The 26495-nt window shown below is 65.1% G+C and overlaps 1 protein-coding gene across 1 annotated transcript; it reads left to right on the forward strand.

Annotated features, from left to right (window-relative positions):
* ADAMTS7 (ADAM metallopeptidase with thrombospondin type 1 motif 7) lies at positions 1-25054 on the forward strand. The gene is made up of 24 exons (XM_045825120.1): positions 1-272; positions 4612-4967; positions 5659-5824; positions 6839-7035; positions 7682-7765; positions 8004-8128; positions 8723-8872; positions 9946-10089; positions 13074-13218; positions 13628-13720; positions 14022-14167; positions 15143-15312; positions 15511-15650; positions 16564-16687; positions 18085-18329; positions 18558-18699; positions 19183-19309; positions 19618-19831; positions 20009-21244; positions 21981-22133; positions 22462-22635; positions 22733-22879; positions 23222-23384; positions 24839-25054. The coding sequence occupies exons 1-24, from the start codon at positions 170-172 to the stop codon at positions 24982-24984; spliced, it is 4890 nt and encodes a 1629-aa protein (XP_045681076.1). The 5' UTR covers positions 1-169; the 3' UTR covers positions 24985-25054.
* The last annotated feature ends 1441 nt before the right edge of the window (positions 25055-26495 follow it).

Below are 26495 nucleotides of genomic sequence, written 5' to 3' on the forward strand. Positions count from 1 at the left end.
TCTGCTCCCTTGTCTTTTCTTCTCCTCCGTGGAGGGCGGGTCTTGCAGCCTTTGTTGCACGCGGGAGGACCAGAGCTGCAGGAGCGCGGCCGGTGGTGCGTGTCCTGAGCTGGACCCGGGACTCGCAGGAGCGGAGCGAACGCGCAGAGGAGCCTGAGGGGAGGCCGGCATGCCCCGTCCGGGCCCCCGCGCCCCCCACAGCTCCGCGCCCCTACGCGCCCTCCTCCTGCTGCTGTACGCGCTGGCGCCCAGCGCGCCCGGACCCACACCAGGTGGGTGGGCGCCCGGATCCCCGCCTCGACCCGGCCCTTCTCTCCTCCACCGACTCCTGGCTCGCCCCTCCCCGTCCCCGGGTATGAGGAGGGACAGGGTAGGGTGGGGGCCTTCCAAATCCGACTCCGCCAGCGGCCCTGCGGGTGCGGGAAGAAGTCTCTCTGCTCCTTCGGCTCCAGCGCCCCCAGCTTGGGTGCTGCAGCGTGCGTCTCTCCCGGAGTCTCTCGTCCCAGGGGCTGCACGGAGCACGGTCTACACGCAAAAGAGTCGGTTTCTCACCTTCCTCTATGCGCCTGTGTGGAAAGCGGGCTGCAAGGCGCTGCGGTCCTCGGATCCTCTGGCTCCCCCCCCCTTCCACCCCCGCCTCAGGACGGCCCCGCGGCCCTCGGTGGGGTCCGGTCTTGCACCGCCCTGCACTTCCTGCCTCTGCCTCGCCTGGCCGGCCTCCGACGAGCCTCTGGCCGCGGAGCGCCTGGCGCGTCCGCGTCCGGAGCAGCCGAGGAGCTGGCCTGGGGATTTAGGAGCCTGGGGCATGGGATCCCCTGCTCCCGCTCGCCTGGGGAGCTTCTGGTCTGATTGGGCGGGGCAGTTGGGAGAGCTGAGCAGGAGAGGCCGGAGGACGATGACCTTTGGGTGGGGACTGGAAAGGTGTCCAGGGGTAGGGGCTGGTTTAGGCCTGCATGCTGGGGGTAGGGAGACCTGCTCCCTACTAGGGAGGCAGTGCTTTGGGGAGCCGGTGAGCGAGCGGAGTAGCTGAGGGGAGCAGTGTGGTAGGGGTTTTGTGGGCAGCAGAGTGTGGGACGTGGAGGAGGAGCAAGCAATCACTGGGCGTTTACTCGGTGCCACCCCACCAGGCAGGTGCTGGAATGTCCTTTATGGATGAGGGGGCAGGCTAAGAGTGACCTGCTAGCCCGCTCCTGGGCAGCCGAGGGTTGGCTGAGGGTGAAGCAGGTGGTAGGGTGTGGGAGCAGGAACGTGGTGAACCTAAACTTGGGTCCAGCTCCGGTATCAGCTGTGGGAAGAATGCAGAGGAGGGGGTCCCCTGTGGTCAGGGACTTCCCCACATCCACTGCAGGCCAGCTGACCTTGGGTGAGCATGGCCACCCTGCTGCCTACAGGGGCTGCCATTCGCCCATTTGTCCAATGAGGGTCATAGGGCTCTGGTGAGGATTGAGTGACAGCCTGAATGACCTCCACGTGGTGGCCGTTATTTGTATGAATCCACCAGGCAGGCCCAGGAAGATTAGGGAGTCCTTGGGAGCTGCCATTTGGGGGAGCAGGCAGGGCAGGCAGCCCGCCATGGTAGAGTGTATGTAGTGGGGTGGGTGGTGGGGCCCTCCCATTCTGCTTACACTCAGGACCCCTGACCCTGAGGCCCTGAGCTCTTTGCTACTGTCTTTGCAGATGCCACAGGAGACCTGTCCAGTGCTCTGCCCACTGAATGCAAAGACTTCTTTGGGGACAAAGTGCACAACTTAGGGTCACTTTTAGGGACATGTGACAGTCGAAGGGACTTGGAGCTGCCAGGACTGGCACCCAGCCATGTCCCCACCAAAAGGCTGAAGCCCACACAGGAGCCCTGTGGGTCTCACACCTGCGCCCACACACAAACACACACGCACACTCACCCTGGTTATTTTTTCTCTTTGGCAGGAGCTCTGGGTCGTTTAAAGGGCTGGACCGTGTGTACTGCAGGTTCTTGATGGGGGTGGGGGTACACACCCGGTTGGTGTTTCCCTGGTAGAAGCTCCCACGTGACAATTCTGTCACCTAAGGGTGATAGTCAAAGTATTTAACACCCGCCAATCAGAGCAGATGTGGCCACAGGCCACTGGTAGTCTCTCTGAGTGGCCCCTGCTCTCATCAGCTCTGCCCGCCCCTCAGATACACCGAGTGCCAATCTAAAACAGGTTTTTAGAAAAATGGCCAAGTGTGCTGGAGAACTTCTCTTGCTAACTTTCGATCATACTTAGCTCACTCTTGCTCTGGGCCACCTGCTGTTCTCATCCCTTACATATTAACTCTTTTAATTTCCGTAGCCTCAGAGAGTGGGTATTACTATCATACCCATTGTATAGCTGGAGAAACTGAGGCTGTGAGAGCTGGGTGTCCCAGCTGGCAGACTGGCTCCCCCACACAGTAATCCGAATGCCTTGGACCTGCAGCTTTTCTGTCCTTGACCTCTGACACATTTCTGAACCTAACTGGCTACCTCCGTATAGCTCACCTTGAATCTGTCCGGCAGTGTTGGCCCAGGGCCTAGAGCAGGAATTTTCAATGGGAATGTATGTCCCCAGGGACATGAGTCCTTCCCCAGGGACAGTTTTTTGCAGCTCTGGGGCCCATTTTTCCCCGGTGATTCAGATTCTCCAGTGGCAAATGGACCTCCCTGCCCCACCAATGTGCATTTGGGGACACGGCTGTTACCTGCAGTGTGTCACGTAGCTCCTGCCCCCTGAGGACACTGAGAGCTGCAGGCCTGACGGCAACAGTCCCCCACCCCTGGGACTGTCCTCAGCCCTCAGGCCACACACTGTTAAGTGGTTGAGTTGGGGCCCAGCCAGGTCTTCCTCTGTTCAAAGCTCACATCTCTGACAAGACGCTGTCCCTCCGGCCCCTCATTTTCCAGGACATGCGTGTGGCCCACACTTACCTTCTGGCCCCTCGTACCTGTACTGCTGGCTTTTTTGTCTTTTCTGGGGGTCTACCACCAAGGTGTCCTCCTCATTTTCGTGGTTAAACATGCCAAGAGACATCTCCCACGTCTCTGCGAGGTGTCTGTGATGAAGCTTTTCTCCCTCCCGTCTATCTGTGGGTGTTCCCTCCGCTCACTTGCACCTTCTCAGCACCGTGCCGGGGGTGATGTTGCCAAGGGCTCTGCACCCTCTATTTTGAGGGCAAGGATGGTGTCTCGTACATTTTCCTGGGCGTCGGGGCACCTCACACTCCTTCACAACCTAAATGCCATGACTGGGCAAGTAGCAAATGTAGACAAAGACAAGACTGGCAGGGAGACATTTTTCTTGAAATGGGGGTCTCTTGACCCACCTCTTGTTTTCCCGTTGTTGTTAGAGATTCAGTTCTTTACTGAATGAAATACAAGTGTGAAGCCAGAGGGTGACCTGTACTCAGCTGCAGTGTCGTGGGAATACAATAGGGACTGGTGGGGACTGAGGCAGCTGGGGGAACAGCAGCCTGCAAATGCTGCTGTTTCAACCTTGGAAATGCTTCTGAGAAGTGGGCATGGAGGCCTGACCCAGAGAGATGAGTATTTTCAAGGAGATTTGAAAAATTGAGATTTTGGGTGTATAAGGACATGCAATTAAAAAAAAAAAACAAAACAACCCTCTCCTGAGAATAGGTTTATTGATTTTAGAAAGATAGGACAGGGGGCAGGGGAGGGAATCATTGATCACACCCCCATACATGCCTGACTGGGAATCAAACCCAAAACTTTTTGGTGTATAAGACAACACTCTGAATAACTGAACCACCTGGCCAGGGCGAGAACATGGGATTTTTTAACATTGATGACTGATTAAATATTTTCCAATATTTGTGTCAGCCAAAACAAACACCCCCGCAAAAAAAAAAAAAAAATCAATGAACTGACAAAAAACAAGTCTGCAGGCAGCAGTTGTAGGATTCAATTCTAAGTGCCCTCAGGACATCCGAGCTACAGTTTCCTTAGATTATCCAGCCCAGTGGCTTCCAAATGCCAGGCTCCCACAGTTACATCAGGACCCCCTGAGGGCTTGGGAAAGTACCCGAAACACCATTCTGGAGAGCCCTGGGCACCTACAGGCTTGCAGAGCTCTCCAGGTGTTGCTTATGTTCAGCGGATAAACTTCTAGTGGGGATTTCCCAACTTCCCTGAGGCTCTTGGTCAAAACACAGCTTCCTACAGGGTTTCCTGGAGATGCTGATTCAGTAGTTCCTCTGGGACAGGGCATGGAAATTTGTTTGTTGGGAATTCTTATCTGAGAAGCCTGGAAAATCCTTGCACTGCTGTCCTGAAATCAGAGATAGGGGTGGTGGTTCAATCACTCAGTAAGTAAGTCACCAAAACCAACCCTGCCTCCTGTGTCCAGGGCCGTTCTCTTGGAGCAGTGTACCAGAGGGCTGGCCTAGGGTTGTGGTAGGCAACGGGGGCAGGGGGGTGTGTCCTCAGCAGGGGCACCCCACCCGTATGTCCAGGGCATTGGGCAGGAGGTCTGGCAGGACGCAGACTGCAGGCCAGCTGTGTTTCTGCAGCCTGGCCTAGATGGAGCTTTGGGCTGGGCTGTGAGCACAGGGTGGTTTCTGGTCCCTGGAGACCTCACGGTTTTCTCCCCGCAGGGCTGGCGGCCGAGGGCCTGGAGGCGCTGGACATTGTGCACCCGGTACGCGTGGATGCGGAGGGCGTCTTCCTGTCCTATGAGCTGTGGCCACGTGTACTGCGCAAGCGCGCCCTGTCTGCGCAGCCGACCGTGCACGCCTTCTATGAGCTGCAGTTCCGCGGGCGCGCGCTGCGCTTCCAGCTGGCCACCAACACGCGCCTGCTGGCACCCGGCTTCGTGAGCGAGACGCGCCGGCGTGGCGGCCTGGGGCGCACGCACATCCGCACGCGCATGCCCACCTGCCACCTTCTGGGTGAGGTGCAGGACCCTGAGCTGGAGGGTGGCATGGCAGCCATCAGCGCCTGCGACGGCCTGGTGAGTGCCCCCCGCCTTGCCTCGGGCTCAACTGGTGGCTTTGGCCAATTCACTTCCGGTCCCCAAGCCTCAGTAGCCATCTTGAGAGTGAGAGCGCAGGTCTTTTTGTTCCAGGAGGATTGGGTTCCCAAGCTTTAGTCAGAATCTCCCGCGGGCCATCTTGAAACAATGTCCCACAGGCTAGGACTGCAGGACATTTGTGACAGCCTTCCAGACGGTGCTGGCGATGCAGGCCCAGGGACCCACTTTCAGAACCACAACATGTGGTTCATGCAGACGAGGTAGCTCAGAAAGCAGCAGAGCTCCTCTTCCTTTGGAGTGTGGCTTTCCCTCCTCTGGCAGGCCCTGGGACCAGGGAAGAGCATGTCCGGCTGGCCGTGAGCATCTCCAGAGGAGGTTCCTGGCTGCCCAGCCAGCACGGCTGCCTGGGACTGCGTGGGAGACACCGTGTTGCTCCATTGGGACCAGAACTAACCCTAACCCTCCGAACGGGGTGAGGGGCGGGCAGGCGGGTTCGTGGAGAGCAGCTTCAGCCCAAAGCCTCTGGCTGCCTGACAGGGCAAGAAGGACATTCCAGACAGAGGGCACAGAGTGAACACAGGCCCGGTGCGTCCGCGGCCAGCCGGGAGTGGGGACGGGGAAGAGCAGCCAGGGCCTGCTCTCCCCGGTGTGACCGGGAACTTCTCCCCAGAAAGGTGTGTTCCAGCTCTCCAACGAGGACTACTTCATCGAGCCCCTGGAAGGTGTCTCGGCCCGGCCCAACCGCGCCCAGCCCCACGTGGTGTACAAACGTCAAGCTCCCAGGGGGCAGGCAGAGCAGGGCAACCCCGGGGCTCCAGGCACCTGCGGGGTACAAGGTACGGTGCTTGTGGCTGCAGGGCAGGCTCATGGAGGGCCTTTGCAGAAGTCTCTGTCCCCATCCTAATGCCTGGCTCCCCTGGGGCCAAAGGGACACAGAGAGACCGACAGACACATCTTACAAGCATGTTCCCTCCAAGTGTGCCCCCGGCCTGAGGCCTCTGCCTCTCAGGCCTACTCAGTTCAGCTCCTACACCAACCCCTCTCACTTCGGCCTCCCTGGCCCCGCCCAGCTCGGGGGCGTGGTCTCTCTGTGCCCCCGCCCCTCACTGCCCGCCATTATTCCTGGAGTCTCCAAGCCGGGCCAGGCTGGGCCACGCGCACCCCATCAGGGCAGCTAGCCAGGAGCCTCCTCCCTCCCCTCCCCATATGGGTCCCACCCGAGAGTAACTGACCTCTGGTACCCGAGACCCAGCGCAAGGGCCAGGGCGGGTACGGAGCTGCCCGCCAAGGGCTCTCAGGGCTTGGAGGCCACTTGCCAGCGCGCCGACCTCAGAAGCTGCCACAGCTCAGGGATTCTACTGGAACAGATAAACGCTTCTTGGCCTTGGTTTCCCCGGCTACACAGAGTGATTCCTCCCTGATCCTCAGCCTGGTGCAGAGAAGCAGGTCTCGGTGGGGGGGGTAGCTGGGGGATAGGCCTGGGCCTGCATGTGCTAGGATGCACTGACCCCCCAGAGGGTGGCCACGTGGGGAGACAAGCCCAGGACCTCCTGTCTCCTGGGCACAGTGCTTTACTGTGTTATGTCCACCATGTCATTGGCCCCTGGGCTCACCTTCTGAGGCTGACTGGAGTATTCCTACGTCCAGTTGGTGACCCCCAGGGTCCCAGACCAGAAGTAACAAAGTCATGGTCACAGGGTACAGCTCAGGGGCAGAGCCACCCTGGGCATCCAGGCCTCTTGCTTCTGACCCCAGCGCGGTCCCTGAGAGGGGCTCACTTAGCAGAGGCCCTGGTGCCCTGGGCGCTGGCCTGCCTGACAGCTTCCCCTGCGCTGCTCGTGCACCCGCAGAGTCCCCGGAGCAGGCATCCTGGTGGCGGTGGCGGGAGCACTCGGAGCAGCAGCGGCGCCGGCGGCTCAGGCATCTGCACCAGCCCTCAGTCAGCAAAGAGAAGTGGGTGGAGACCCTGGTGGTGGCCGATGCCAAGATGGTGGAGTACCACGGACAGCCTCAGGTGGAGAGCTACGTGCTGACCATTATGAACATAGTGAGTGGCGGTGGGTGTGGCCATGGGGAGGGGTGGCACTGGCCGGTGCAAATAGTGGGCGGGGCGGGGGTCGTGGCAGGAAGGTTGGTAGGCTGGTCCCCAGGCCCAGGCCCCCAGCAAGGCGGGGGGACAGTCTCCAACCTCTTGGGTCCAGGGAGTCCCTGGGAGGGAGCTGGGCACTAGTGAGGCTTTGGGAGGCTGCTGGCATTTGGGAAGCAGTGTTGACCTGTCATCCCCATTATCAGGGGCTCTCGTGTCCTCGGAACACAGTGTGTTTGGGTCACTCCTATTGGAATTGTGTTTGTGTGGATGGAATCCCTAGAAGCCAGGTCACAGCTGGCCTAGCCTGCCATCCCTGTCTCCGGGAAGCCTGAGGCCTGTCCCCAGCTGTGGGCTGGCTGTTCTTGCTCCGCGGGAGCTTTAGAAGAGCAGACTGCTTTCCCTGGCCTGTTCCCGGCACCTTGCACCTCTTCTGTCTTTGGGGGTGGCCTTCTGTCCTAGGCTGACCTGAAACCCCCCGGGTAACTGGGGGAGGCCCATGTGCACCGGGGAGCTCCCCACCCTGTGAGCCTGGATGTGGGCTGGGGGTGAGGAGCAGCTGCCCATGTCCTAGGACCAGGGTGACAGCCTGACCGCTCTCGGGCAGGTGGCCGGCATCTTCCACGACCCCAGCATCGGGAACCCGATCCACCTCACCGTGGTGCGCTTGGTCCTCCTGGAAGACGACGAGGTGAGGGGCTGCGCATGCGTATGCGCACGCGCACTGCCTGCGTGCAGAAGGCGGAGTGAGGGTCTCCACGGCCCCGGGAGGTGTCACCTGTCCCCCGGTCCCTGCTGGAGGAAGGGGTGCCATGCTGTCCTCCCACTGCCTTCTCTGAGCGTCGAAGTCCTGCCTCTGGGAGGAGGAGACTGAGCCGGGCCTTCGGAGCGCTGGGGCAGGCATGAGTGGCCTCGCTGTCCACCCACAGGAGGACCTAAAGGTCACACACCATGCAGACAACACCCTGAGGAGCTTCTGCAAGTGGCAGAAAAGCATCAACATGAAGGGGGACTCCCACCCGCTGCACCACGACACCGCCATCTTGCTCACCAGGTGCCGCCAGCTGGGGGCACCGCCGCTCAGGGAGCCCAGCCCTGCTCCCTGGGGCTCGTTCTGCCGGGAGTCCGCTGGTCAGCGTGCGGGCCGGTCTTTCTGTTCGGAAACAATTGCGGATTCTTGTGCCGGTGTCAGAAATGGTACAGCGAGACACGTTGTAGCGTCTGGCGTCTCCGTGGTGCGCTAGCCCAGCCAGGAATGGGCACGGAGCCGGGCACGGAGCCGGGCACAGGTCTCACTCGGATTTCACCAGGGTTGCGCGCACCTGCGTGTGTGTTTAATTCCAGGCGCTTCTGTCCCGGGTGTTCGGCTGCCAGTCTATGCAGAGGCAGCGTTTGTGATTTCCACATGGGGTTCTTTTCCCTCAGCCAGGCTGTGGCAGACCTGTGCAGGGTCCGCTCCCCAGGCCCACAGGGTGTTCAGTGGGGCCTCGGCAAACGAGGGCACCCACATCCCCATGGCTGCCGTGCAGGCCCAGTGCCTCGGAGTGGCGGGCGGGCGTCCCTCTCGCTCCCTCCCTGGGGCCCCTGGCTCACGCGGGCCTGGCACCAGGCCAGGTCAGCCTGAGTGCCCTTCTCTCTGCCGGTGCAGGAAAGACCTGTGCGCCTCCATGAACCAGCCCTGCGAAACCCTGGGCCTGTCCCACGTGGGGGGCATGTGCCAGCCCTTCCGCAGCTGCAGCGTCAACGAGGACACGGGCCTGCCACTGGCCTTCACCGTGGCCCACGAGCTCGGGCACAGGTACCCACAGCCCCTCGGCCAGCTCCCGACCGGGGGGCACTGGGCAGCTGGGCCCATAGGCATCAGAATGCTAAGGAAGGGGTGCCCTGGCCATCCCCTGTCCCCTCGTGTCCCCATCCACAACCCAGCTACTTCCCTGGGGAACAGGAGAGAGGCCCTCGGGCAGCCGGAAAAGGTCTCCTTTGACCTGTGGGTCAGAGGCACTGGCCACCCCTCCCACCTTGCCCTCCGGTGCCGCATATTTGGCTTGAGGGGCTCCCCACACATCCGTACTTCCTGCTGTGTGGCCCGAGGCCAGCACCCTGCCCCCTCTGGCCCTGCGGGTTGAGCGGTGGTGACTAAGGCTCCTCCGTGTGACAGATCTGCTTGAGGCTCGTGCCTAAACGTGGCCTGTGCCGGCCGCTTAGCGGGTGAATGTGGCAGCATCTCTGACTATTTGGGCCCAGCCAGTCCCACTGGTCAAGGAGTGGGGGTCACCACCCAGATGCTGTGGGCTCCCTGGCTCACAGCCACCTAGGCAGGGCCTTGAAAAGCTGCCCCTGACGGTAGAGAGGATGCTTGCCCCCAAATCTGCCACCTCCTGGCTGTGTGGCCTCAGCCTCCCCGGGGCTTTTGAGGACTGAACGAGGTAGGGGTTCTGAAAGTCCTCCATAGGATGCCCGACACATAGTAGGTTCTCCTCACGTCCTTCCTAAGGACGGTCTCTGGAGAAGGGAGACCCATTTTCTGTGAGGCAGCCGCTCAGATGCCCTTAACTCAGGGGCACAGCCTTGGGACGAGGCCCTGGGAGTGGGAGGACCCGTCACACTGTTCATGGCGGCAGGGGCCACAGTCGGCAGCCACAGCCAGGCTGCTGCGCCTGGGGGCCCCGTGGGAGAATAGCCCCATCACGCCCACTTTCTAGACTAAGGAAATGGAGACTCCGAGAGGGAAAGTGCCTTTCCCAGGGCCACACAGCTGTTGGGCGGATGAGCCAGCCCCCGGATGGGGGAGCGGGCACCTTGCGGGCCTGGGGGATGGGTGCCTCCAGCGCGCCCCCGCTCACTGGCCCCGGGGCCTGTGCTCTCACGCAGCTTTGGCATTCAGCACGACGGAAGCGGCAATGACTGCGAGGCGGTTGGGAAACGGCCTTTCATCATGTCTCCACAGCTCCTGTACGACACCGTGCCCCTCACCTGGTCCCGCTGCAGCCGCGAGTACATCACCAGGTTTCTCGAGTGAGCACCCCCCCCCACCCCACCCCCTTGCGGGAGCCCTGCCCTGGCCTGGGACAGCCCGGCAGGGGGCGCGCAGGAGGCAGCAGGCTTCCCACTGCACTGCGACCTCCACGGGAGCAGTGTTTTCTCTCGTCTTCCGAGATTGTTACTTACACGGAGTTTCTTCCCTGCTCGCCACGGGGTCTCTCTTTCACCTGTTCCCCGCATCGCCTCTTCCTTCCCCTTGGTCCTCGTGGGTTTTTGCCTTCACTGCCAGCATGGCGGGGTTCCAGGAGGCGGTGGGGGGAAATCTCACAGCGCCATGCTTTTCTAGAGGTCCGCTCCTTGTGGGGTTTGGCCCTCCGGCAGCCGGGCGGGGGGCTGGGCTGAGAGCGGGACTGGACGCAGAGGAGGCCTGAGCCGCGTGGTTCAGAACCTGGCTGTGGCCCAGAATTCCAGCCCTGTGAGCAGAGGAGTTACCAGTGCCCAGGCGCCTCAAGCACGGGATCACGCCCTCCCCGGCTCTCGGGGGAATGTCAGGATTCACTGAGCAAACGTGTGACGCGCGTTAGGCAATGGGGACCGCGTGTGGTTATCGCCGCTAAAGGCCAGCGATGAGAGGAACTGAGCCGGGGATGGGCCCGGGCAGGGAGCTAGCAGGCCTGAAAATCCCCAGGGAGCGTGGGCCGCCTTCCCCCATGGGGGCAGAGCGGGAGCTGCAGAGGGGAACAGCGGCGCCCCAGGGCTTCTTCCAGTTGTTTCCACCCAGGGCGCCGCCCAGCACCCTGGGTCCTGGACAGACAGACAGACGAGTCTCTGTCTCCCTTCAGCAGCAGGAATGTGTGAGGCACTTGGCTGGGGGCCTGGGCGAGGGTGGGAGGAGAGGGTGGACGCCCGAGCCCCCTGGCGTCCCAGGGCCCCGGCCAACGATGCAGACACGTGCGGCCAGTGGAGGGGGAGCCTCACCCACCTCGGTCAGCCCACGCCCTCCTCACCATCCAGAGGGCCAGGCAGGCAGGGGAGAGTCACAAGGCCCAGGGCAGGTGGGAGGAGTGGGGTGTGTGGACAGAGATCGTGACACCGGCCTCCCCTTAGGCCCTGTGCCCTCTGTCTTTCAGCCGGGGGTGGGATGGCAGGCAGAGGACCCACCCCACCCCACCCAAACGGGTCGGGGGCAGAATGAGCGAGATTCAGACGGTGCCAAGTGGAGTCAGGCAGGCAGTGTTCCTGGGTCTCCAGGGAGGCTCTGAGGCACTGGGACAAGGCGGCCCGCCGTGGCCATCCCTCCTGCACTCTCCTCGGACCCTGCACGTAGGTGGTTACTGCCCTTGGAGCTGCTGGTGCGAGCGATGCCCGCATGATCTCAGAGTCACTCCCTGTGCTCCGGGAACAGCAGTAAAGGATACAGAGGAGGCCCGTCCCACCCCGGGGGGCAGACAGGGGGCAGAGGGCCCCGCGGGTGTGGAGGAATCTGGAGAAGGGCGCCAACCCCTCCTGGGGTCAGAGAGGTCGTCTCTGAGAAGGAGCCTCGAAGCCGCCCTCCACACTTACGGCTCATCCGGAGGAAGAGGGCACTCCAGGCAGAGCTCGGGGCGTGGCCGGGGAGTCGGGGGGGACAGGCCTGCTCTCTCCCGCCCTTGGAGCCAGGGTTCCTGCAGGAGTGTGTCCCATCCCATCCTCCACTGCGTCCCGTGTCCTCACTGACCGTCAGCTCGCTGACTGGGACTAGGAGCAGCGGGGAGAGGCCCCTCCACAGGTGGTGGGCAGCTCTGTGCCGTGTCCTCAAGGCCGGAGCCAAGCCCTGCCTGCTCTGTCCCCTTGGGGGCCCACCGGCCTGCTATAATTAGAGCAAGAAGGGGCCTGAGGGGAAGGGCTGACAGGCCTGGGGTTCCGGGCGTGTCGGCCCCCCACGAGGAGCCAGCCTGGCTGGCGGGGAGCCGATCAGAGGAAGGAAGTGCCGGCCGCCGGCCGCCGGTGCACCTCTCCCCAGCAGATGCTGCTGTTTCCACCTCTGTGGCTGGAGGTCCTGCAGGCAGCATCAGCCCCTTGTGGGCGAGGGCACAAAGGCCCAGAGAGGGAGAGGGATGGCCAGATGCCACACAGCATCCACAGTCGGGTATAGAGTGAGAATCAGCCTTCTGACCCCCGGCCAGCTCTGGGTCCCAGCCAGGAAAGGGGCTGCCTGTGGCCTGGGAGCCCCCAGCCTGGGTCTGAGTTGGGGGTGGGGGAGCCCGCCAGCCCCCTTCTTGAAGAAAAGGAGCCCTATGCCAAGCCGACCCACCAACCCCCCAGCTGACACTCTGTCCCAGCATGCAGGCCAGGGAACCCCCAGAACCCTTGTTTCTCCCTGCCAGGCCTCAGTGCCATGGTCCTGAACTTACATTTGGGGTGAAACATTTGAGGCTGGGCTCCCAGCAGGGTTGGGGGAGTGGCACTGGGGACAGCCCAGTGAGTGGACACGTAGGAGCACCAGCGGCCTGGGCCTGGCCTCCCACCCTGCCCATCATGGCCCCCACGGCTCCAGGTCTTGTTGCAGGAGGAACAGGCTCTCCACGGCCTGGGCCCTCACCCAGGACAACCCTCCTGGGGCATTGGCTGCGCCGTGATGCTGTCCAGATGCCCGTGGGACCTGCAGGCCCTGGGCAGAGGGGTGGGGGCCGTGGGAGGGCTCATGCAGGGCTCAGTGGGCACAGGTTTCTGGGGAGGAGCCTTCAGGCTGGATCTGGAGGAGAGGAGCTGCAGGTAGAGAGAGAGAAGTGCTGTAGGGGACGGAACTGCTGTGCCGAGGCCTGGCCCTGGAGCGTGGGTGCAGGTTGTGCGGCTGGGGGCCTGCGGGCTGTGCTGGGGTCGCAGGACAGGCCGGGGTGGGCGAGGATGCTGAGTGCTCCTGCAAGCATGGGCTTCTTGCCCTTCCTGTCTCTTCTGCCCTCTGGCCCGCAGGGGGCCTCCCGGGTTGGTCCCTCAGGCTGTTCCCCTCACCCCATCCTCCTGTCCCATCTCTGCAGCCGAGGTTGGGGCCACTGCCTGGATGACCCACCCCCCAAGGATGTCATCGAGCTCCCCTCGGTGCTGCCCGGTGTCCTCTATGACATGGACCACCAGTGCCGCCTCCAGTACGGGGCCTCCTCCGTGTTCTGCAAGGACATGGACGTGAGTGTGGGGCACCGGGGTGGGAACGGGGCGCACCAGCCTGCAGACCCCTGGGAGAGGCCACAGGTTGGGCCGTCCTGAATGCTGGCGGGACTGTCAGCCACTGGGGGACTGTGGGCAAGCCCCACTCCCAGAGCTGATTCTAAAAGATTAAACCAAACAGACGCTCCAGGGTCCTGGGGAAGGTCACTTGAAGCGATGGCCCCGGGCTTGTCACCCCACCCTCGTGTCATCCGACACGGGCCGGAGGCTGTTCCTGCCGGCAGAGCTGAGCCTTGGGTCCCCTGCGGCACCTCGCGGTGCAGAGGGTGCAGAGAAGGCAGACGGGGCCCCGGGGACTCGTGGGGTGGCAAGCAGGCGCTGGTGAGGGTGACAGTGTGGCCCGAGTCCTTCTCCCACATTCCCACAGAATGTCTGTCACACGCTGTGGTGCTCTGTGGGGCTCACCTGTCACTCCAAGCTGGACGCGGCCGTGGATGGCACCGCCTGTGGAGAGAGCAAGGTACAGGGGCCTCGGCCATCTGTGCTGGTGGGAGGGGCCAACTTCCCGCTGTGTCTGCCCTCTCTAGCCCTCCTGCCCGCCTGCAGAATGGAGGCATAGGGGCCTCAGTCCGTGACTCTCCCCAGCGTCTTCAGCTCCGAGTCAGCCCCTGGGTCCCGTGTTCCTGGGAGGGGACCTCCCCTACCCCTTCTGTCCTCCCCCTCTCTGCTTTTCCAGGCCTCCCACCCACACTCGTTTCTTACTAGGGTGAGCATGACTGATAGGTTTGGGGTGGCTGCCCTACCTCCCTCTGTCTCGGCAGTGGTGTCTGAACGGGGAGTGTGTTCCCGTGAGCTTCCAGCCCAAGGCAGTGGATGGCGGCTGGTCTGGCTGGAGCGCCTGGTCCACCTGCTCGCGGAGCTGTGGGGTGGGCGTACAGAGCACAGAGCGGCAGTGCACCCAGCCCGTGTGAGTGTGGGGCCCGGCTTGGGGGCCAGGGTGTCAAGGGTGCTGAGCAGAGGCAGTTGACTGAGGGAGCCTGGCTCTGTCCCTGTCTCCAGCTGTCGGAAGTGTCCCCACAGAGGCCAAGCTTGAGTGTCCAGCCACCCCAGGCCAAGCCCAGAGACTGGAGGGACTCAGCAGAGCACCCAGGACAAAGCAACAGCTGGCTGGAGGGAGGCAGGAGGGGACAGGGGCCAAGAACTTAGACCCTGGCCCTCAATGGAGCAGGGTTCCAGCCTCCCCTCCACGGCTCACCCCTTCTCGGGGCCTCAGTTTCGGGGGAAGCTGCACGACAGGGTCCCCGTGGAGCCGTGGGCGGGGTCAACACAGCTAGTCCACCTCACACTCAGAAGACAGGAGCCGCTTGGTTGTATCACAGTGGATCTGAGAGGAAAGCAGGGGCAGCTGAGAGGAGTGGTCAGCAGGAGGGCCACCGGGTGACATGGGCCTCAGGCTCCCCATCAAAGACAGTGACGTGAAGATTCTGCAGCCTCCCCTTGGGGCTGCCCCCAGGCGTGGGGTTCAGAGCTGGCCCCATCCAGGTCCCTGTGTGTGTCATGGACTGTGGCCGGGACCCCTGCCTCGCCTTGGCCCCCCAGTCTCAGCTGGGTGGGTATGCTCACCAGCACATGGGCCACCCAGGACCCCGGGTCCCGTCAGCGGGAGACTCGAGCAGCCAGTGCTGGTCACGTCTGCAGCGTCTCAATAGCCCTCCGCAGAGGCAGCCCCAGCCCCATGTTGTAGGTTGTAGATGAAGAAGCCAGTCCAGAGAGGTCAGCTGTTTGCCCAGGGTCACACAGCAGGTTGGGGGCAGGGCCAGGCTCCCTGCTGCCACAGCTGCTTGAACAGCCAGAGGGGTGGGCGGCCAGCAGGGGGCAGCGTCCACAGAGGTGGGGGCAGGCATCTGCGCCCGCACTCAGCCCCACCCGGCTCTGCCCGCAGGCCCAAGTACAAGGGCAAATACTGTGTGGGCGAACGGAAGCGCCTGCGTCTCTGCAACCTGAAGAAATGTCCGGCTGGCCAGCCCTCCTTCCGCCACATCCAGTGCAGCCACTTCGACACCAAGTTCTACAAGGGCCAGCTGCACACGTGGGTGCCGGTGGTCAACAACGGTGAGTGCTGCAGGCTCCCGCGGACTCAGGCCCGGGCTGCTGCGCCCTGGCCACTAGGGGGCCCCCCTTGCTGCGCCTGCGGCATTTCTGTGCTGCTCGCCCCAGGCGGCCCTCCCTGCCCATCCTGGAGGTGGGCTTCGTGGTGGCCTGTGACTCCTTACCTGTTGCCCTTCATGGCTCCTGCACTTGGGCCCCCAGAGAGCCCCTGTGAGCTGCACTGCCGGCCCGAGAACGAGTCCTTTGCCGAGAAGCTGCGGGACGCTGTGGTGGACGGCACACCCTGCTACCAGGGCCGGGCCAGGGCCAGCCGCGACCTGTGCATCAATGGCATCTGCAAGGTGAGCCACAGGGAGGCTTCTCCACCTGCCCCGCCCCTGGGAGGGGCTCCTCTGCAAGCCCCGCCCCAGGCCATACTATGCCACGCCCCCGGGAGGGGCTTATCCTGTGCCTCCTACAGCAGCTTCAGCTTCGCTAGTCTCTCCTGGTCCCCTGGGCATTCTCCCCAGGCCGCACCCGTTGGGTTTTCCAGCTGTGCTGGCGACACCTCTGCTGCTCCCCCCTCACTTCTCAGCAAAGCCCCTCACTCCTGGCGCCGTCTGGATCAGGCCACACCCGCTACCTCTGCCTTTGCGCCTCAGCCTCCCGGTCCCCTCTGCCTGCCCTGGGTTCTGATGAAGGCACCTCACCTCGTTGTGGCACATCCCCGCCTGGACATGAGAGCCCAGGCGGGAGCTGGACCTCCTCTTGGCTGGATGGCCCCCAGGCAAGGTTTCCTGTGAAATGGAAAGGGGGCCGTGTCCACATCAGCAGGTCACATGAGGTCACTCACAGGTGGTTACCATCTGGGACAGTCAGGGCTCGGCGCCTGGCACTGGGCACCACCATCTGCTGGCGGTTCTTAGTCACGCCAGCTGCGGCTTCACCTCCGTGACACGTTCCAGCTGCTTCCGGGAGGGGAAGCCACGGAGGCCTTGAGGCCTGGGCTCCGAGGCAGGGAAACAGGAGGGCCTGGGACGCTGATTCCTGTCCACACTGGCCACCCACAGAGTGCCAGCTCCCCTGCCCGCCACCCCTTCCGTGGAGCCTGCCCCCTGTCTGTCTCACACAACCTCACCATCTGCCTGTGCCACTGGGGTCCACCTCCCACTTCACAGCCCAGGAAACTGGGGCTGGGAGAGGCAGCGGGGTGGACCGGGGCGCCCTCCGGAGCTCCACACCCCAGCACCAGGGCCTCCCCTCTGTGCGTTACAGAACGTGGGCTGCGACTTCGAGATCGACTCGGGCGCCCTGGAGGACCGCTGTGGCGTGTGTCACGGTGACGGCTCCACCTGTCACACTGTGAGAGAGACCTTCCGGGAGGCTGACGGTGACAAGGGTACGGGGCGGGACCCCTGGTGGGGGGACCACTGGCTCTTCCTCGTGTCCCCACCCAGGCTGGAGAGGGGGAGCAGGGAAGCCGCCGGGCTTGGCCCAGGATCCAAGCAGGAGTCAGGACACTTGGCCCTGGGGCGTGGCCTGTCCTCCCCAGGCGTCTTCCTGCCCCAGGGAGCCCAGGCTGGGCCCATCAGGTTCAGAGGACCCTCAGCTCCACTCCCTTACCTCAGGGTGATTTGCATACATTATTTAAGTGCCAATTATATATCAAGAGGGACAGGAGGTGATGTGCTCACAGTCAGACGGGGACAGAATCTTTTAGCCTCACAGATGCCACGGAGAGAGGCCCAGAGGTCTGTGAGAGCCCCGGGAAAGAAGTCTTTGACCTCGAGAGATCAGGGAAGACTTCCTGTAGGAGGTGGCAGCTGAGCTGAGTCATAGAAGACTCAGAAGGCAGAGACAGGACCCGTGGCTTGGCGGTGGAAAGTGCTTGCACCAAACAAAGCCCAGAGGCAGGAAGTGCTGGCTCCCTCTGGGGTGTGTGAGGAAGACAGGGCTGCCCTGGGGCCGTCTGTGCTGGGCCAGGCCACTGAGGCCTCATTCCGGAGGAGCCGCCCGGCACGGTGGTCAGAGTTCAGAACCCCCACCCCCCGCCAGCCCAATGCACAGCCCAGCAGATGCTCCACTGCGCTGTGCCTCAGCCTCCCCACCTGTGCCATGGGGTCATGACCACGGCACTTACCTCACAGGGTGGTTTCACACGTGAAGTGCTAGGAGGAGCTGTCCCAGGCGAGGGATGGACACTATGAAGTGAGAGGACACGTGGTCTGCGTGGAGTGAGCAGGGTGTCGTAGGGACAGGCCCTGTCCATTTGTCGTTGTGTTTTAAAGATTTTTATTTATTTTTAGAGAGAGAGGAAGGGAGGGAGAAAGAGAGGGAAAGAAACATCAATGTGTGGTTGTCTCTCCTGCGCCCCCTGCTGGGGAGCTGGCCGGCAACCCAGGCAGGTGCCCTGACTGGGAATGGAACCTGCAACCCTTTGGTTCACAGGCTGGCGCTCAGTCCACTGAGCCACACCAGCCAGGGCGACACTGTTGTTTAGAACGGTCACGCCAGCCCTGAGAGCAGGGCATGGGCCAGCAGTGTGGTGAAGACCAACCATGGTCTCTGGGACAGGGTGATGGGACCTGGGTCTTGGGGGCAGCATCTGACGACCCCTTTGAGGTGTTGGCAACCTGGGACAGATGGAACCCTCTGCTTCTGGGGAAGCTCAGAGTCTTCAGCTCACGGTGGGATCCTTGGCGTCGGCCAGCAGGGCTGGCAGGAAGTTGTTGGGGGGGGAGCCAGAGGTGGGGGCAGCAGCCGGCTCACGTCCGTCCACACCACCCTGGCCACCAGGCTACGTGGACGTGGCGCTGATCCCGGCTGGCGCCCGGGACATCCGCGTCGAGGAGCTGGCCGAGAGCACCAGCTTCCTGGCCCTGCGGAGCGAGGACCCCGAGAAGTACTTCCTCAACGGCCACTGGACCATCCAGTGGAACGGGGACTATGAGGTGGCGGGCACCACCTTCACCTACGCACGCACGGGCGAGCTGGAGAGACTCACGTCCCCCGGGCCCACCGAGGAGCCCGTCTGGGTCCAGGTGCCTGCACCCCGAGGCCAGGGTGGGGGAGCGGAGGTGGAGTCCCAGGGACCTCCGGGCCAGAGAAGGTCTGGGGCAGCCACAGAGCCTGGCTCCGGCCCACCCCTATGCTGGGGCCTCTGCCTCAGTTTCCCACTTCTAAACTGGCCCTGGGTCCTAGGGGTGGCTGGGTGGGCTCCCTTAGGATGGGTGTCTCGTGCTCACGGGCCCCTCCGCCTCGCCTCCCAGCTGCTGATCCAGGAGAGCAACCCCGGTGTGAGCTACGAGTACACCATCCACCGAGCTGCCGATCCCCACGGGCTGGGCCTGTCGCCCGAGTTCTCTTGGACCTACGGGCCCTGGACCAAGTGCACGGTCACCTGTGGCACAGGTGAGGAGGTGGCCCTCGCCTCTGGGGCAGGGACCCTGGCTTCAGCCTCCAGCTCACTGCTAATCGCTGGGGCCGCCGTCAGCCTGGAGTTTTGCTGCTCCGAGCCTCAGTCTCCCCATCTGTAAAGTGGGGCCACCAACAGCCCATCTCCTGGGTCCCTCGGACTTGCAGGATGACAGCAGCAGCCATCACCTGTGGAGCTCTGGCCACGTGCCAGACACGCATGTGACTGCCTGTCATCTTCACGCCAGGCTTCCAGGCAGGGGTGACAGTCACTCCCATTTACAGATGGAGACTCTGAGGGCCAGAGAGGCCGCCGCCCAAGGCCTCCCAGCTAGGAAGCCCCAGCCCGTCGAACCCCACACTCTGCTCCTCCCAGGGTGGGTGCCTGGGGTTGGGGTGGGGGGTCCCGTTCTGAGAGGGCCCTGGGCAGAGAGGCCGTGGCCCTGTCTCTGGGTGCCACCGAGCTCTGTGACCCCCCAGGCATGCAGAGGCAGAGTGCATACTGCACCAAATGGCAGGCAGGGCCTGTGGACGACAGGTACTGTGACCCCGTGGGCCGGCCAGATGACCGCCAGAGGAAGTGCAGCGAGGAGCCCTGCCCCGCCCGGTGAGCCCCCCCCCCACATCACAGTCCCCCAGGGCTTCCGACCCTCAGGACCAGGCCCCACGTCAGGGGCGCAGAGGGAGGGGTTCTTGGGCTCTCTTCCCAGGGCTGCATCCCCACCCCGGGGCTGCCCCCACCTGGGCTGGACGTCCCTGGTCACTTGTGTTTGGGGACCTGTGGGGGCGCAGGTCCCCTGGGTTAAGGGTGGCGGGAGCAAAGGGGCACTAGGCTGTGGGGGGCCAGCCCAGACTGGACACGCTGGGAGTCCGGCCAGCCACACGCGAGCACCCCCTGCACCCTGCACCCTGCAGCTGGTGGGCCGGAGAGTGGCAGCCGTGTTCCCGCTCCTGTGGGCCCGGGGGCCTCTCCCGCCGGGCCGTGCTCTGCATCCAGAGCGTGGGGCCGGAGGAGCAGAGGGCCCTGGAGCCGCCCGACTGTGAGCACCTGCCCCGGCCCCCCGCTGAGAGCCCCTGCAACGACCATGTGCCCTGTCCAGCCTCCTGGGCCGTGGGGAACTGGTCTCAGGTCAGCATCGGGACGGGAGGGCCCTGCCCCCAGCACCGCTGTCAGTCCTGGGGGGCTGCAGGGAGGCAGCACCGCCTCGGGAGGGCCCTGATGGTGGGAGGCTGGGGCCCTCCCAGTCCAGCCCTCCCCCACTCCCGTGGCATGACACCCCGCCCCCCCCCCGGGCCTCCCCTGCAGTGTTCGGCGACGTGCGGGCCAGGCACTCAGCGCCGAACGGTCACCTGCACCCACGACACCAGCGTCCCCTGCGATGAGGCCCAGCGGCCAGCCAGCGAGGCCGCCTGCTCCCTGCCGCCCTGCCCACGGACCCCGGACCCTGAAGGCTCCGGCAGTGGCTCCTTTAGCCAGAATCTGTACACCGAGGTCAGCTTCACCCACCACCACCTGGCCCCCCACACTCCACCCCCTTCCCCACTCAGCAACATCATCGAGGAAGAGGAGGAGGAAGAGGAGGACGCCTCGCAGCTGGGCCCCCCAGGGCCCGTCTTCGTGGACGACTTCTACTACGACTACAACTTCATCAGGTTCCACGAGGACCTGTCCTACGAGCGCTTCGAAGAGCCCGGCCCAGACCCAGGGGGCACAGGGGACTGGACGCCCCCACCCCTGAGTGGCCCTGCCGAGCCCCCCGCCGAGCCCCCCGCCGAGCCCCCCGCCAGGGCCCCCGAGCCGGCCACAGAACTTCCTAGGGACGAGGACCAGAGGGCAGCGGGAGATCCGTCCCCTTGGCCCAGCCAGGCTGGTCACTCCACGCCGCCACCTTCGGAGCAGATACCCTGGAGCCCCCTGGGCAACTTGTTGCCTGAGGAAGACACCCCTGTGCTGGCCCCTGAGGTGGAGCCCCCCAGCTTACCCAGGCCCCCCACTTTGGTCAGTGAGACGCCCACTGCCCCTGGGAGCCACGACGAGTTCCCGGTCAGTGAGCAGGGCCCGAGCCAGCCGCCACCCCCGCGGTGGGAGGTGACCAACGAGGTTTCTGAAGATGAGGAGGACCCCGAGGGCCGCCCGGCGCCGCCCCTGCCCCAGAGCCCCACTGCCTCTCAGCCAGAGGCTCGGGGCTGGGACCACGCCCTGGGGCCTGGGACACCCACGTCCCCGGCCCCAGGCTTGGCTCTACCAGGCCTGCCCAGCCTGGCCCCACCTGAGACCTTCCCTGAGACCGCCCCCACGGGCCCAGGGCACAGGCTTTGGGGGGCCACCCTGAGTCCAGGACCCTCGGGCCAGCCCCAGCCCCCCAGCCCTGAGGAGCCCCCACGCTCGGCACTGCCACCCACACCAGCCTCGGACAGTCCCGCCAGCGGCAGCAGAGTGCCCAAGGCCCAGACCCTGGACCCCGGCCTGGCCGGGGAGGGGCCCCCTTCGGACCCGCCCCTGACCAGGAACGCCAGCTGGGAGGTGGGGAACTGGAGCGAGGCAAGTACCAGGGCTGTCGAGGGCCTTGCTGCCTCAGTTTCCCTTGTGAACGGTGGGGGTGGGCGGGGAGGCCGTCTCGTTGTGTCCCTGGAGTCCCCAGAGGCCCTCCCCTGGGCAGCTCGGGGCCCCTGAGGAGGCAGAGCAGCACCCGAGAGGGGCAGACAGAAGCCTTCCTCTCCCCACCTTGGGCTCAAATGCCCCCAGGACCGGGTGCTCACCCCAGAGAGCTGGGGTTCCGGGGCAGCCCTCCCCCGCCCAGGCCTCTCCCTCATAGCCGGGCCCAGCAGGGCTCCTGAGACTCACCTGGCTCCTCCGTGTGCCGCTGTGGCCCTTCCACCTGGCTCTCCCCTCCCGGCTGCACCCGGCTCTCTGGGCCTGCAGGGGTCTGAGTGGCAAGGAACCAAGCTGTCCCCCACGAGCACACACAGGGTCCCCAGTTGTCACTGCAGCGGAAGTGAGCTCTGTTCAGGTCCCCGGTGTGTGGGCAGGAGGGACAGACTCCCTGCCCAGGCGGTTCTGTCGGGACAGCTGGGCCCCTCAGCTGTGATTCCCGTGGGCCGGGGCCGTGGCGCCCAGGGGACTCGCTGTCTCCTCGGGAGGTGGGTGGAGGAGCCCGTTTTGCAGATGAGGAAACCGAGCCCCCGGCTGAGCAGACGCTATCTCCTCGCCCACCTGGACGGGCGGGGTGGGGCGATGGGAGCTGCCCCGCCCTCACGGCCTCTGGCCCCGCCTCCAGTGCTCCACCACCTGCGGCCTGGGCGCGGTCTGGAGGTCCGTGCGCTGCAGCTCGGGCCGGGAGGACGACTGCGCCCCTGCTGGTCGGCCCCAGCCCGCCCGCCACTGCCACCTGCGGCCCTGCGCCACCTGGCACGTCGGCACCTGGAGCAAGGTGTGTGAGTGACCGCAGTGGGGGTGCCAGAGCCGCGGGCCTCCACCTCCCTGGGAGTTCCCGGGCTGTCCTGTGCTCGCATCTTTGCTGGTGCCACCCTCCCCAGACCCGGCCCTTGCTGGCCGCGTCCTTTCCCCTGTACTCCCCACCCCCGGGACCTGAGTCTCACTGAGTCTCCCTCCAGCCCATCGTGGGTGGGCAGCCCCGGCCTTTCCCTGGAACTTGGAGAGCCAGACCCCGGTGAGGGGCGGCCCGATGCGGGCCTTATGCCACCGTGGTCGGGCCGTGGCTTCGCAGCGTGCCCACACGCCTGTCCCTCGGCCCCCAGTGCTCCCGCAGCTGCGGCGGAGGCTTCTCCGTGCGGGACGTGCAGTGTGTGGACACGCAGGACCTCCGGCCGCTCCGTCCCTTCCACTGCCAGGCCGGGCCTGCCCAGCCGCCTGCCCGCCAGCCCTGTGGGGTGCAGCCCTGCCTCACCTGGTATACCTCTTCCTGGAGAGAGGTGAGGCCTGTGGGGTGGCGGGGGGCGGGGTGGAGAGCGGGGTGACGCGGGACCCAGCCCTGCCCTGACGCCCCCGCGCCGCGCATCCTGCCCCCAGTGCTCCGAGGCCTGCGGCGGCGGAGAGCAGCAGCGCCTGGTGACCTGCCCGGAGCCGGGGCTGTGCGAGGAGGCGCTGAGACCCAACAGCACGCAGCCCTGCAACACTCACCCCTGCACGCAGTGGGTGGTGGGGCCCTGGAGCCAGGTGAGGGCCCCGTGGCCACGGCGGGGCCTCGGGCGGGTGGCAGGCCTCCGCTGCTGGGAGGTTCCGGGCTCTGGTCCTCGTCCCCCGGCTGCGGAGTGGCGCTGGGCTCTGAGTCTCCCGCGGTAAAAGGAGGTCGTGGGGATTTTCTAAGGGAACAGTGAGGCCCTCAGCACAGGGCCCAGCTCAGGTGGGCCCTGATGAAACGTGTTTTAGGGCTTTTTAAAAACATCAGACCCCAACTGGGAAGAACGGAGCCTGGTGGGCCAGTCAGTCCACTGGCAGTCGGGTGCAGCCGGTCAGGGGGAGCTCAGGTCCCTCCTTGTCACCCCCCCCCCCCGCCAGTGCTCGTTGTCCTGCGGGGGTGGCGTCCGGCGGCGTCTGGTCAAGTGCGTCAACACCCAGACGGGCCTGCCGGAGGAAGACAGCGACCAGTGTGCCCACGAGCCCTGGCCCGAGGGCTCCCAGCCCTGCGGCACCGAGAACTGCGAGCCGGCGGAGCCGCTGCGTGAGTGTGCCCGCCCCCCCCCCGCCCCCGCAGGAGAGCTGGGAGTGGGGGGTGGGGAGTCAGCCGGCTGCGGCCCCTACAGCAGGGGCCTGTGCCAGGCCTGGACAGGGGCGCGGGCGGGGGCCCGGCCTCCTCTGGCCCAGGGATCGGGACAGTGGCCTCGGCCCCAAGTCCCTGTGTGAGGTGGGGCCAGCTGCCTCCCTGTGGGTCTCCGAGGTGGGCTGGCTCACCCCTGAGGGCCCCACGCCCTGCCCCGGCCAGAGGACAGCTGGCCCCAGTGAGCAGTGCCGCCCTTCCAGGATCCTGGAGGAAGGGCCTAGGCCACAAGCACTTGTGGACACACGCACGCACACCACACACACGCACACCACACACACCCCACACGCTTCCTGCGGCCGGGACCCCAGCGCTGCCCACACAGGAAACTGGCCTGGGGGCCACCTGGGCTGCCCTGCAGCTGTGTGGCCTGGGGCTGCACTTGCTTGTCTCTAAGGGCTGACAGCTCCCCTCTGTGGGGGTGGGGGAGGGGCACCCATGAGGACTCGGGGGGTGAGCAAAGGGCCCCCGGGGGTGCTCAGGAAGTGTGGGTGTTCCCCCAGAGCCTGAGGTGATGCCGGGAAGCGAGTTCAGGGCTGCCTGTCGCTTCAGGGAGTCAGCTGTTTGCCCCCCGCCCCCGGGACAGTGGAGGGGGGGCCTCAGGACCTTGGGACTCGCCCCAGTCTGCCGGGAATCCCTGCAGACAAGTCCCCCACCCCGACCCTGCCCTCTGCATTCAGCAACCCCAGCCCCCGTGCACACCGGTCGGGTGGCTGCTGGTGGCGGTACTTGACTTGGGGGAACAGTTGGGTCACTGCCACTCTGGGCCCCTCGGGCTGAGGTCGGGTCAGCGGGGGGCAGGGTGGGAGCCGAGGTCCCCGAGGGGTTAGACCAAGGACAGGCCTTGCCAGGAGGGCTGGGTGGCTTTCGAGGGTCGGTCAGGTGGCTGAGCCCTGAGCTGTCCCAGCAGAGGAGGTCAGTGCTGGGGCCAGCCGGGAGGTGACTCAGACGCTGAGACCCCGGAGTCCCCAGGATATTGTGATGGTTTGTGGGGGGGCCTCTGGGAGTCCCGGAAACTCCGGGGTGTGAGGTCACCAGCAGCCGAGGCAGCTGACAGCACAGAGAGGGGCAGGGACCAAGGAGGGAAGCGCCCCCTGGGGTTAAAAAAGGGACAGGGCAGATGTGTGGCTGGGAGCTGCTGTCTGAGCCGGGTGCCTGCCACACGCGGATGGCCAGGCCCTGGGGATGTCTGCTGGCCAAGCAGGGCCTGGCGGCAGCTGAGCACACCCAGCCGGCAGTGGGGGCAAGGTCGGCGGGGGCGGGGGGGGGGGGAGTTAGGGGCGGGGCTTGGAAGCCAGCCACTTCCCAGAATAGCCCAGAGCACAGGCCAAACCCACCAGGCCCCTCCCACCCCCCAGGCTGCGAGCGGGACCGCCTATCCTTCGCCTTCTGCGAGACCCTGCGTCTCCTGGGCCGCTGCCAGCTGCCCTCCATCCGCGCCCAGTGCTGCCTGTCCTGCCCTGCACCCGGCCGCAGCCGCCACCGGCGGGCCGCCCGCAGCTGACCCCCCGCCTGGCCGGGCGAACTGACAGACGGACCACTGACAGCCGCACAGACCTCAGTGCCCACCACCCCCACCCCCACCCCACCCCCGTTCGCGCCCTCATGGTGCTACCCCGGCCCCTGCCAGTGGCAGGCTGGGGACCCCCTCTCAGAAAAGGTATTTTTTTATTCTAACAGTTTGTATAACACACTATTATTATTATTAATTATTATTATTATATAAACAAGTATCTACCGTGTCAGAGTGCAGCCTGGCTTCCTCTTGGGTGGGGGGAATTTCAGGGTTGGAACCCTGCCCCCTCTTCCCACGGGAGACGGGTCCAGTAGGGCTCCTGGGGGAGGTGTGTCCAGGCCCCTGCTCAGGCGGCCAGCCCCCCCCCCCCGCCCCCCTGCCCTGCGAGGTCCGCAGACCCATTTTCACAGGGACTGTCCCCAAGGCGATGGTGGCCCTGTGTCCTCCGCCCACCTGCACCTGGGCCCAGGCGGCTCAGCTGGGCTCTGTTAGCCCCCGGTGGGAGGGAGGGAGGGAGGAGGGGGGACCCGGAGGGTCCATCCCCAGCATCTCCGAGCTCAGGGCCCAGGGTGGGTGTGTGGGGCTGGCCCCGGGTCCCACCACCTGGCACCTGCCCTGCCCCCCACAGCCCCTTCCTGCTGACCCGCCCCCAAAGCCCACCTGGCGCACAGAGCAGGAGCCCATGGGCCGGGATGCTTCGAGGTGTCCTGAGCCCTGTGGCCACTCCTGGCCAGTGTGTGTTGGGCACAGAGGGGACACTGAAAACCACTCCTTGGGGGTCAAGACCAGAGGCTGAGGCATCAGAACTGGCCCTTCCGTAGAAGGACAGGGAGCCTGGCCGCCCCCAGCAGTAACCCCGGGTTCGGCGGGGCCCTGGTGCTCTCTGAGCGCCCCTCACCCCATTTCCGACCAGAAGCCCAAGGCTCTGAGGGAGGGGACCGGCCCAGGGCACACGCCCGACCAGGCCACCGGGGCCTGGAGCCCCACCCGCTGCTGAGCTCTGGGCGGCCAGGCCAGGCAGGAAGATGACCCTGAGCGGGCCCCAGGGCGGCTCCGACAGCGGGCAGAGAGGCGAGTCGCTGGGGCCGCGGGAGTCCAAGAATCACCGCCTCGGCGAGGGTGGAGGGCGACAGGCTCGCTCCCTGCCCCTGTCTCCTGACGCCCGGCTGGCCCAAGGAGGCCCCGGGACCTGCTCCGAGCAATGGCTTCCCGCCCCTCAGGAGAGGCCGGCAGCTGGGCTTCTACTTGGGGGTCCGAACCCACGAAGAGCGGGGGCGGGGGGGGGGGCGGGGTGCCAGCCCCGCTGGGCCCCTGCGGTGGTGCCCGGGAGCTCAGGGACCTGCAGCCTCGCCAGGTCCTCGCCGCCTCCGACTGTCTGCGGATCCTCCCCGAGCCCCCTCCCCCACACCGTGAAAACAACTTTGCCCTTAATCACTCTGGTGTGTTTTTCGACCACGGGGGGTGGGGGGGGGGCTGGTGTCCCCAGGGGCAGCTGGGCC

This window comes from Phyllostomus hastatus, unplaced genomic scaffold (assembly GCF_019186645.2).
Source record: "Phyllostomus hastatus isolate PE091 unplaced genomic scaffold, TTU_PhHast_1.1 phas_scaffold_555, whole genome shotgun sequence".
Lineage (NCBI taxonomy): Eukaryota > Metazoa > Chordata > Mammalia > Chiroptera > Phyllostomidae > Phyllostomus > Phyllostomus hastatus.